This window comes from Phalaenopsis equestris, unplaced genomic scaffold (genome assembly GCF_001263595.1).
Source record: "Phalaenopsis equestris unplaced genomic scaffold, ASM126359v1 Scaffold001057, whole genome shotgun sequence".
NCBI classification, from domain to species: Eukaryota; Viridiplantae; Streptophyta; class Magnoliopsida; order Asparagales; family Orchidaceae; genus Phalaenopsis; species Phalaenopsis equestris.
In genome coordinates this window covers 231,800-244,890 of record NW_018165496.1, presented here as the reverse complement: position 1 = coordinate 244,890, position 13,091 = coordinate 231,800, and the positions used below count along the sequence as shown (strand labels likewise).

The 13,091-nt window shown below is 33.2% G+C and overlaps 1 protein-coding gene across 1 annotated transcript; it reads left to right on the top strand.

Moving 5' to 3' along the window:
• Positions 1–243: 243 nt before the first annotated feature.
• On the top strand, positions 244–1,046 carry LOC110032919. The gene has a single exon (XM_020736709.1). The coding sequence runs from the start codon at positions 259–261 to the stop codon at positions 859–861; it is 603 nt and encodes a 200-aa protein (XP_020592368.1). The 5' UTR covers positions 244–258; the 3' UTR covers positions 862–1,046.
• Positions 1,047–13,091: the final 12,045 nt, after the last annotated feature.

Below are 13,091 nucleotides of genomic sequence, written 5' to 3'. Positions count from 1 at the left end.
AACATTTACATTAATTAATGATGTAAATTTCAAATTCGATCAAATTGATCGAATTCTAAATACAACCAAATTATACTAACGGGTAAATTTTAAATTCATTCATATTTATGTTTTATTTTTAATTCTTTAATCACCACATTTAATTTCGTAATATCCCTCTAAAAGAATTACACTATTGCTATTTCTTTTAACACAACACTCGACTTCGGCTCGACGGTAGCGTGATTTGCGGAACACCGGATCGTCAACGCTACACCAATGCGGATCATCTCGTTATTATTCACAAAGTTGAGGGGTTGGACGCAAAAAAACCAAAAACAGGCTTATCCAAACCCTGCACTTCTTTTCTATAAATCGCACTGGAGCCGGCCGGCCAACCCTAGATCAGGGATGAAGAAAACTTACCTATTTCTTACACCCCCGCCGGCAACCACCCCCGCCGGCGACGACGACTTCGAGGAATCCGACGTCTGGGGTTTCGGACCGGATTCACGGCCCGAAGATCGCCGAATGCCGATCCCGATCCGCCGATCGAGCCGAAAGAAAGCGGAAAAGGGGGATCGATCTAGCGGAGACGCGGCTGCTCCGGCCTCTCTTCCGCTGAAGAACATACCGGACTGGTCGAAGATCCTGAAGGAGGAGAGCCGCGCTGTTGTAACCCTAGGAAGGGGAAGCCAGCTGTTCGACGAGAGTGATGAGGAGGTGATGGTGAGTGGATCGGTGATTCCGCCGCACGAGCTGCTGTGGAGGAGACGGGAAGCGTCCTTCTCGGTGCAGGAGGGACTCGGGAGGACATTGAAAGGCCGCGATCTTAGCCGCGTGCGGGATGCGATTTGGCTGAGGACCGGATTTGAGGACTGATCTCGGCCGCCGCCGGCGACCGGCGATCGGCGATTCCCCTCTTCTTTTTATTTTTATAATTTGTTGGGCTGATTTTTTTTTAATTTTGTGATTTTATGGATTGGTGAAGAGATTGGGTCAGTTTATCGAAAAATTATTCGGATCGGACAGCTCATGCATCTTGCATGCGGTGTCTGATCCTGATCGTAAATTTATTCGGATCGGACAGCTCATGCATCTTGCATCTTGCATGCGGTGTCTGATCCTGATCGTAAATCAGGTGATTTAAGGTATCAGGTGATTTAAGATCAAATGTATTTCGGTGGGCTCCATCTAAATTTTTTTTAAAAAAAATCGAAAATATTCCTAACTGTGATCTACGGTTAGGATCGGACACCGCATTCAGAGATGCATGCGATGTCCGTATGCAATAATTTCTCCGATTTATGAGACCTATTTTAATTGAGATGATTTATGAAATTTATTTTTTATATTTTTAAATTGACACTAAGTATATAATTTTAATTAATAAAAATTTTTAAAAATGATAAATATTTATTATAAATTTCTAATGGAACGATAAATAATTTATATATAATTAACAAAATAAATACCATAAAGAATTTAATGCATTAATTCTGAAGATTTATTTGATATTTTTGCAATTAATTAATTTATTTATTTTCCCATGGATATTTTTGCAATGGTCGTTAGGTCGCCGGTCAGGCGTCAGCTGCTCGGATTTCACGCAAGTGATGCGTAAATGTCACAATTATTAGGGTTATTTTCTTACACAGTGCTGATTGTAATTGTTGATTAAGAGTGGACGGGAATGGAAAATTATATGGACATAATTATGGGGGGGGGGTGAAATAGACATATACGTGTGCGGTCGGTCAATAAAAATTCTATCTTTATCAAAAATATATGTGCGTGAACTTACTTTTAAAATTATTTTTTTATATAAATTTTTTTTTTCATTGGACGACGCACGCGAGATGCGTGCGCCGTCCGCACGCAATAATCACTCGCGGAATTGGCCGAAAAGAAAAGGCAACTTGGTTTTGATTCGTTGGTTGAGTTGAATGGGAAGTGGTTTGAATTTTATTTATAGATTTTTTAATTGTTTTTTTTGGCTTGTTTTAACTTAAAAGAAATAATTAATTATATTTAGTTTTTTAAGATAATAAAATTAGTTGTTGGAATTATAAAAGTATTAAAATTTATCTTGATATTTAATCAAAGGTTAGAAGAGACCATTGGATTCAAATCAATGGCTAGGATTATAGTTAATTTGACTTTGAGGCTTCCACATCAACTCGCTCGCCACTTACTCCTTCGTACATTAATAGGCGAGAACTCACGTATATTTATCGAGGTAGTGACAACTATATCCAATTAGCTTAAATTCAAGTGAAGAAAGAGTGATCTAGGAGATTCTAATCTTAAATAATAAGTTGTAAGTCATGCTCAAATTAAAGCTTAAATAATAACCCAAATATTAGGTTTGATATTAATCCTCATATTCTATTGATTGTATGAAGCAACATTTTTTGTTTAAAGGATATATGGGGAGCTACATTCTGTTGTGGTATATTTAATTAAAACAATCGACGACGAAATAAAAAATAGAACGATAAAAAATTAACACCAAAAGAACACACAGATTTACATGGTTCGACAAATTGTCTATATCCACGGAGTTGTAGAGGATTTTACTAATTGTGGAATTACACCGTTTGATAACGTCGATAATTACAGGATCTCTCACTTGCTCTCTCTCTCTTTACGCCGAGATTCACCCAAGAGCAAGAACACCGAAGAAGAAGAAATACGTACAAGAGAAAAAAACCTATTTCTCTTCTGCTCCAAACCAACAAGAAGAAATCTAGAAGAGCAATTATCTTCTTCAACCATTTTCTTTTTTCTTCTGTCAAACATGCAAAAGCAACTAAGAAAGAGCACCTTGCAAAACACCTGCGTTTTTCTTCCCGTAAACCTCAAGAAGAATCCAAGCAGAGAATCTCCTTTCTTCCTGCCTTTACCAGTGAGCAAGAACTCCTTAAGCGGAGAGTTCTACAGTTTCGCAATTCAAGGAGGCGAGTCTCTGTTTCGCGAGAGACGGGAGTTTCACGAATTTTGGGAGAGGCGGAGACGTGAGAACTGTTTTTTGCGAATCAGATGGGAGCATAAGGGTTTCACACGTAAGAAGGCAGGAGGAGCAGAGAGCAGTTACTCATATATATATATATATATATATATATATATATATTTGTCAATATATCAACAAGGTTTTGGCTTCCACAAATTTTCTCAAGTAACAACTGTATGTCATCCAACAATGATCATATGAAGTGATACCTGATCTGAATGTGCTTAGTCATAGACTGAAATGCTGGATTTCTGGTAAGGAATATGACGCTTTGACTATCACTGTAGAGAATGCCCTTCTGATTCTTCTTGAAGGCCTATAGTTATATCTTCTCCTTTGCATTCTCTAACACTGCTATGTACTCAGCTTCTGTAGTAGACAATGAAATTGTCTTCTGCAGATTAGATCCCCATGATATTGCAGTGCCACCAATAATATAAATATAGTCTGTAGTACTTCTACTGGTATCAATGTCTCCAATTAGATCAGCATCAACATAACCCTGTACCTCTGAACTTTTTTCTAAGAAACACAAGCAAGTTTCTGCAGAGCCCCTTAGGTACCTCAAGATCCACTTTACTGCTTCCCAATGTTCCTTTCATGGATTACTCATGTATTTGCTAACCATAACATACATAAGTGAACCAATAACTGAAGCATAAGAAATCTTACTCATGTGATCTCGTTCCTCCTCTAACTTGGCTGATTGATTCTTGTTGAGTCTGAAGTAACTTCCCAAGGGTGTGTCAACTGGTTTAGCCTTATCCATGTTGAACCTGCTAAGTATCTTTTTCACATACTCAGCATGAGAGAGTCTCAACATGCCTCTAACTCTATCTCTGACAATTCTCATACCAAGGATTTTCTTTGCCGCTCTCAAATCCTTCATTGCAAAGTGCCCCTGCAATAAGCATATCATCCACATACAATAGTTGGATGATATAAGAATTGTCAAAATACCTGACATAACAACAGTGATATGTCTGACATATGTTGTACCTTGCATTGTGCATGAAATTATCAAATTTTTTGTACCACTGTCTAGGAGCTTGCTTCAGGCCATACAAGCTCTTTGTCAATCTTCAAACTAACTATTCATTTCCTTGTACCACAAACCCTTCAGGTTGGTGCATGCAGATGTCTTCTTCAAGATCCCCATGATCATGAAGAAATGTTGTCTTCACATCTAACTACTCAAGGAAGAGATCTTCAGTAGTCACCATAGACAGTATCATTCTGATCATTCTGATGGTTGTAAGTTGATGATTGTAAGCTTCATCACATGCGAGAAAATCTCTGAATAATCAATATCATGCTTCTGCTGAAAACCCTTTACAACAAGTCTAGTTTACTGTCATCATGTTCAATCTTCACCCAGTATATACCCACTTGTTGTAATGCCTTCTTCCCAGATGAAAGATCTGCCAACTCCCAAGTCTGATTTTATAGCAAATAATCCATTTCCTCCTTCATGGCTAGCTCCCACGTGCTCGAATTTTCATCTTACAAGGTTTCTTCATAACTCTGAGGTTCTTCATCATCTGTCAACAAAATGTAGTTCAAAGTTGAAGAATAACACTGTGGAAAATGTCTAGCCCTTTCTGACCTGTGAACTGCAACTGTAGGAGTAGATTGCTCTGAAACTGACTGAGGAACAATGAGAGTGGATGCCCTAGATCCACTCTCCTCGTCACTTGCATCTCTGCACTGCATTGTGACCTCTGGTAATTCATCAAATCTTACTAACTCAGATTCCTGCAGTGTTGTTTTAGAAAATGTATTGGACTTGTCCTTGTACATAACATTCTCATTGAAAATCACATTTCTGCTCCTTATGATCATATGACCCTGATCATCCCAGAAACAACATCCAAATTTCTTATCTCCATAATCAATGAAATAACACTTCTTTGACTTAGCCTCAAGCTTACTTCAAGCATCTGGATTAGTGAGAATATAAGAAATACATCCAAAAGTCTTAAGGTGAAAAATATTGATCTCTTTCCCACTCGAGACTTATTCAGGTAATTCACAGTTTAATGGAACAGATGACCCCCTGTTGATCAAATAAGCTATAATGCTGTCCGCTTCTGCCCATAAAGTAGGTGGTAGTCTGGCGTGTAATCTCATGCTTCTAGCCCACTCATTAATGGTCTTATTCATGCACTCTGCAATACCATTTTGTTGTGGTGTCCCTGGAGTGGTCTTCTCCATTCTGATTCCCTAGGCTGCACAATACTCCTTGAACCCACCATCAATGTACTCAACACCATTATCTGACCTCACACATTTCAGCTTTAAGCATGTCTTTGTCTCAATCATGACCTTTCAAGTCTTGAACACATTGAATACATCAGATTTATATTTCAAGAAATAAACCAATATCTTTCTGCTATGATCATTAATGAATGTGATGTAGTAAGGAGAGCCTCCAAGAGATGTCACAGGAGAAAGACCCCACATATATGTGTGTACAAGCTCCAACTTTCCTGCACACCTCCTCAGTCAAAATCAAATCATGAATATCTTCATATTTTAAGCTCATGATAGCCATCCTCATAGCTTCCCAGCTATTTGACAATGAAGCCAACAAGATCAGTGCACGCATCTCATCATCAAATTCAATTTCCACAAACGATAATTGATTTGTGATATTATTAAAATTATTCATGTGTTGTACAAAAGACGTACCTTTCACCATCTTCAAATGGAATAATTTCTTCATCAAATGTACCTTGTTATTCGCCGATGACTTTTCATACATACCTGACAGGACTGTCATAAGATCTGCAATCGTCTTCTCCTTGACGACATTGTGTGCAACAAAACTTGATAGTGTCAATTGAACAACCCCAAGAACCTTTCGATCCAACAAATTTCATTCAGCTTCAGCTTCATCCATACTTTCAGGTCTTTTCCCCAATAACTGAAGATGTAGTTTCTTCACATAAAGGTAGTCCTCTATCTGCATCCTCCAATAACTGAAATTTGTGCCATCAAATTTCTCGATCCCTGAAACCTTCACTTCAGCTGCAGCCATTGGCTTTGATACAAGTTGTTGTGGTATATTTAATTAAAATGATCGACGACAAAACGAAAAAAATTCACACCAAAAGAACACACAAATTTACGTGGTTCGACAAATTGCCTATATCCACGGAGTTGGAGAGGATTTTACTGATTGTGGAATCACACCGTTTGATCACGTCGACAATTACATGATCTCTCACTTGCTCTCTCTCTCTCTCTCTCTACACAAAGATTCACCCAAGAGAGAAAACACCGAAGAAGAAGAAATACGTACAAGAGAAAAAAAACCTATTTCTCTTCTGCTCCAAGTCAACAAGAAGAAATCAAGAAGAGTGCATTCTTCTTCAACTATCTTCTTCTTCCTTTTGCTAAGCACGCAAAAGCAACTAAGAAAGAGCACCTTGCAAAACATATGCATTCTTCTTCCAGTAAACCTCAAGAAGAATCCAAGCAGAGAATCTCCTTTCTTCCTGCCTTTATCCGTGAGCAAGAACTCCTTAGGCGGAGAGTTCTAAAGTTTCGCAATTCAAGGAGGTGAGGCTCTGTTTCACGAGAGACGGAAGTTTCACGAATTTTGGGAGAGGCGGAGACGGGAGAATTGTTTTTTGCGAACCAGATGGGAGCAGACGGGTTTCACATGTAAGAAGACGGGAGGAGCGAAAAGCAGTTTCTCATATATATATATTATATATATATATTATTTATATTTGTTTAACCGGGCTCCACAAAGCACATTCAACTCAAGACTTAGACCCAATTAGCCTGAGTTGCACTAATTAACAAAGGACAATCTAAGTTGACTCTATTTGAATCTTAATAGACAATTAGCTTTATAAGTTTGGCCCAAGTTTACTCTTATTAAGCAAATCATGTATGTGAGAATACCTAGATGTCAGGGACAATTAATTGTCTCACCATACAACTAATATTAATTTTTAAGAGGGGTGATTATCATGGTAAAAATGCTTAATAAATAAATTAACCTATAATTAATGACACAAAAAGAAGAAGAAGAAGAAGAAAAAAATTTTACTTTATTATCAATATAGTTACAATCAAAGTTTTATTATTTTTAATAAAAAAATATATCCAAAAAATATATAAAATCTTTCATAAGTTACCGAAGAAATAAATACATATTATTGGGCAACTACTTATTCAATCTTCAAACATAGACTATATTGAGAGTGTTTGGTCATTTCAAAATAATTATTCTAACTTTGTTTTAGGTAATTCAACTCAAAAGAGTTATTGTCGTATGATTTAATTAGGAACGATTTAGTTTATAAAATATCAATATTTGCACCCTTTAAAAAGCTTTTTTATTTAGTTGAGTGAGTTATCACAAGCTTATAGAATCAAACTAAATAATTAGTTTATATCGTCTTATTATTTGGATAGTATGGATTCTCTATGGAGACCTTCACTTTCTAAGGATACTAATTGGTTCAAACTCATAAGTCATCTCAGTTGGAGCCATCTTTATAAGACATTTAATATCTAAATTATGCATTTAACTTCAATAGTCAGTCAAGATGTGTAATGATTTTGAGAATTATTTATGTGTGCCCTTATTCATAAAGCATTATTTTAAAGCAATAAAATGAACATCTCAAAACATTGAGTATTAAGAGTATTGGAATGATGCTTCTTTCAGTCTTAAGATTTTAGATTTCTAAATTGATGACTTTTTGCTCAAGTTTATTCTCATGAACCTCTAAATAAATGCTAAAATTAATACTTATATTATTAAATTTTCAAAATTTTACATTAAATTCAAATTGTATTGATAATTAAAAATATATTTACTTAAACATTTAATTATGGTGGCACACATGGGACTCATAATAATATATAAATTAAAACATTATTGCAAACAAATAAACAGATAGAACTATAATAAATATTAAGATAAACTTGAGGTCATTGATATAATAAAAGAGAATATAATAATAGAAATATTTCAAACTTTCATTTAGCTTTTGATGATTTCCTATCTTGTAGAATAATTTAAAATCATATGTAAAAAAAATTTAATGTGACTTTTAAAACTTAGTAGAACTTGCATGCTATTACATTAAAATATCTAACTATATGTTAGTCATTATTGCACATACTTATATGCATATAATAAATAACAACTTATATTTATATACTTAAATATGCACATAAATATGTTTTTTGTATGTACATATAGAACTAACCTTTTTAGACAAGTATAACAAAACTTTTAGGCTTGGATTACATGATTAAATTTGATCAAAATAAATAATAATCTAGGACATCTTGTTAAAAATATTTAGAGTCAGAGTCTTACACTTATATGTAGGTAAATCTTGGGCACAATTGTGCTTATATAAGTAGTTGCTCACATAAACAAAATAATTCACTGATATAAATATAAATGCACAATCGTTCATGTCATAAAAATATATATTATATTTTTTTATATCAAGTTAAATTTTTAATGATATTACATAAGATTAGTTTTTTTTCAAAATAACAAATTGTATATGGTATCAAAACTTGATTATGTGCTTAGTTTCTTCTTTCTTTAAATATGATTTATGATTCATAAATAATTTACTAAAATTAATCAATAAATAAATATTTTATAAAAGATAATTAATATTATTTGTATCAAGTTTAATTGTTATTTATTATTTTTAATTAATTATAAAAATAATCTATGCATATATTTATTTAAACGTAAAATAATGTGTAACTCCTTACTTTTTTATAACTTTATTTACTTTTTTTGAAACTTATTCAATATTATGAGATTGTACTTTTATAAAGATATAAGGAAAATTTATTTATTTGGAGTACCAAAATTTTTTTTATTAATAAACTAAATTCTGGTGTACCAATTAATTGTATTTTAATAGTCTCTAAAGTTTCTACAGCACACTAAAATATATATCAAAAAATAAGATAAATAAAAGAAAATAATCACAATAAATGTTTTGCTTACCAAACTTTGATGACTAGAGAAGAAATTCATGATTTAAATCATTCTACTTTACTTTTGTAAAATCATTGAAAAAATTTATAATTTTTTCAACTTTCTCTCTTTCAATCTTCTTTTCTCTATTTAACTATGTTTTTCCTCTTTCTCCCAATAACATTAACCTAAAATCTCTCCTTCTTTACTTCATTACAAAACTTCACACAATCTTATTTGCATGAAAATAAGTGATCTTGAATGTTCTCTTATTTATAGATAAAATGTGAGCTTATGTATAAATACTTGGTCTGGATAAGTGGGAAGTAGAAATAGAGATGAACTAGTGCATATAAACTTTGCATAATTTATTTCTTACAAATTTCAGAGATATTTGCATGAATTATCCATGAAATAAACTTTGCATGAAAACTTATACGCATAGAAATGCCTTGGAGGGGCTTCTATAACCAATAAATGTATTTTTCATGTATTGATATCTTCATTGTACCTATCATTAGGGGGCAGAGTGGTGCCTAAGTGTCAGCATAGGGAGCCGCAAGGCGGTGTCATGCGTCAGTTTTACGTGTTCTTGCCTGTTATTTTCCTGAATTTTACATATTATCCCTATGTATTTATCATAGATTTAAACCTGAGAGAAATGTTTTTTTTTTCATTTTGTGTGGGATGCAGGAGTTGAATACGAACAATTTGGAATGAGAAAATCAAGTGAAAAGTGCCTCGAAGCTACATGACCACACTTAAAGGCAGCGTCACCACTCTCACTATCGAACACACCTATCACGACAACGCAAAATTACTGTGATCATGCCATCTGGAACTATGGGGTAGCGTGACCACGCCTAATAGGATGCAACCACGCTAACGCATGCAATATAGCGGCTCGACCACACCGAAAATAGGCGTGACCACACCGACGAGCAGGAAATCATTTTAAGAAGGAAATTTGATGGTTCAAGCCATGAATGTTGCTATAAAATCAATTCTTAGGGTTTCTAGTAGGGAGTTTTATATCAAAGAAGGCTTGGAGGCTGAAAGAAGAAAGTTTGAGAGAGCTTTTGAGGGCTCTATTGAAGATTGTCTTCCTCTTTTACTGAAAAATTGATAGAAGAGTTTTTTTTTCTTTCACATTGTGAGTTGTGAGAGCTTAAATGAGAGGGGAAGGTGTTGACTGATATATCTAAAATATATAGTCTTTATGTATACATTTTTATACCAATTTTGAGATATTGTGCTTTAATGAAATGTATTTGTGTGTTTTTCTTTCAGGTACAATCAAATGTATGAAAATGGTGAAAGGAGTGAAAATGGATCAAATTTGGAGAAAAAATGAAGAATGTGTAAAAATGAACGGAGTTACGTTCCAGTGAAATAGAGAGAGTCGCACCTAAACATTAAGTGTCTCACGCATAAACGCTAGAAGTAGTTACTTGATGATTCAATAAATTTGGACGAATTTTTGAATAGGTGTTTGAAGCAACCATTGGTGAAAACGTGGGAAATAGTTAATGAACATGAAAATTCATTCAATCGGCTTTTGAAAGGAGGCAAATTCTAGAATATTCATTGAATGTGGAAACATTCTAAAGAGATACCAAGACAACTTTTGGAAAATTATAAAAGAAGACTTAGATTGAAGATTGTGAGAGAATCCATCCATAGCCAACCACCACACGCCGCCGCCGCCACTTTTCTTTTTATTTTTAGTTGTAATTTGTATTGTAAGTGAAGGAAGATATTCAATGAAACTTCAAGACTTTGGTGGAGAGGATTTGAGATAAGTTTTTATATTTATGACTACGTTTGGTTTTAATTTAGACTTCTTGTTTGTGTGCATGATTTCTACTTTCAAACCTAAGTGTGGTTGTGCTTTCTCCATGAATTATGAGTAGTTTTCTTTATCTTTTCCTTTAAAATGATTAGTGATTAAGTATTGGATGGAAGTTTTGTGAATTATTAGTCTTTAATGTTGGAAGAAGTTGTGATGATTTTAAACCTTGTATTTCATATACTTCTAGATTAGACCAATTAAGATGTTAATACATGTTGTGAGAATATGTAAGATCTGAGATGGTATTCTCTCAATCAACAAATGGTAAGAATCACATGTGATTGTATGGATAAGAATGTAATTCATATGATTGAATGCAAATAAATAAGAGAAATAAACTTTGAAGGGTGTAGAATTAGATGACTTTAGAGTGATTGACTAAAACCCACAATTTGATTTATAGTTTTAGGTTTTGATGCGAGATGTTAGAGGCCAGGTGGAGGGAGAAGAGGGAACTTTAGAGTGAGAGCTATTATCTTCCTTACCTAACTCATCTTCAAGACTATTCAAATTGTAAATTAGTCAATGTTCTTTATAACATCTCTACTAAGGGTAAAGAATATTATTGCTTCTATTTGACACAACACGGTTTGTATATTTCCATAATAGAATTTCTATACTTGTTTCTGATTTATGATAAGGGAAAATATATTTTATTTATATTGCATTTATCTTACAAATATCTATTTAAGGAAGTTAGTTGTTTTCTTTATTTTCAATTATCAAAAATTACAAAAAGAATCAAACTTTCATTCCTAACATAGTATTTAGAGTTTAAGTGAGAATTTTTTTACTAAGTAGAATTTGTTATCTAATTTTTCTTGTTCTATAGTTTTATATTGTAGTTTTCCTTGTGGGTTCGACATACAGGGCTTAATTAAAAAGTCTTATATTACTTGATAATGATACATATACTTTAGTAGTTTCCCATATTTAAATATAATAATTGTATTCTTATTTACTTCAAAGTCAAGTTTGTGCTTAGTTGTTGCTGATGATCAAGTTTTTGGTGATGTTGCGAAGTAAGAATTTAAATTAAGGAAAAATTAAGAATATAATCGCATACATCGCATTAACATATATAAATAGCATCGGGATCACTGGCTCTGTAGAGAGAAAAATTTCTTTGTAAGTTTTTCATATCTTTGTTGATTGAAATGAAATCTCGCATGGTGTTTTTTCATATTTATGGCTTTCTTTGTAATAAGCGGCTAAACTTTTGTTCGTATGTCTGTGATGAGGGGAGTATATCGTGGTCTTTCTATAATATTATTCCTTTTAAGTGTTTTTTTCAAGCTTTCATGACCTTATTGTTGGTTAACCTCTGATCTTAATATACTCCTAGTCTGACTAACTAGGATGTTAAAATGTTTTGTGAAACTGCAACATCTAACCTCTACGTAGTGGAAAAAAAATGTTAACCATAGAATTCCAAGAGAATAGACATATTCCATTGGAATTTTTCAATCATTCCATGAGATTTAAAAAGTCATGTGGAATGTCATGAGGATTGAAGAAGCCTCAACTTCGTGGATACTACTCTTCTTTTGACCTGGACATAGACATAAGGAGTACTATGTCGCCGATTGACAACAATCACATAGAAAAACATCAAGAAAAAATCATGATCGCCACAATTTCCGAATCACTGTGGCACGAGCCTCATCTATATTGAAGGAAATTAAAATTTTTCTCCATTATTATTTGCTTTCTTTCATTGACAATTTTTCTATTTTGCTAGACCATAAGATTTAAAAACTTGTGTTTGATAATCGTCAAGTTAGGTTAATTAAATTAGTAAATAAGATATTTTTCTGAAGAAACAAATATTACACTTTTTTTTGTGGGATTGATACATAGTTCTCTTGAATCACATTACTACTTGGTATGTTCACTTGTGTCATACGACCTACTTACGTTTCAATAAGTTTTGACGTGTTAAGTTTTTAGAACCGTTGCTAGAGAAAAGCGCTAATAATTATTTTTGTTTATGAAAAAACTTTAGTTGAAAAACTTAGATTTATTTAATTAAAAATTTGTTGCGTTTGAATGCCTAATATATTGATTGAAAATAAATAAAAAAATCTTAATATATTAGGATTGAGAGCGCTCATCCTGTAAAAAAAATTACAAATTTGCTAAAAATGATTATTTTCAATTTAACTCAAATAGTTAATTAAAAAATTGCATAAAATTTTTGTTTCATCTACTATATATATATATATGTATATGTATATATATGTATATGTATATATATATATATGTATATATAT

What these genes read in the sequence shown, in the direction of transcription:
- LOC110032919 (XM_020736709.1), top strand. Translation starts at nt 259, where the DNA reads ATGCGGATCATCTCGTTATTATTCACAAAGTTGAGGGGTTGGACGCAA.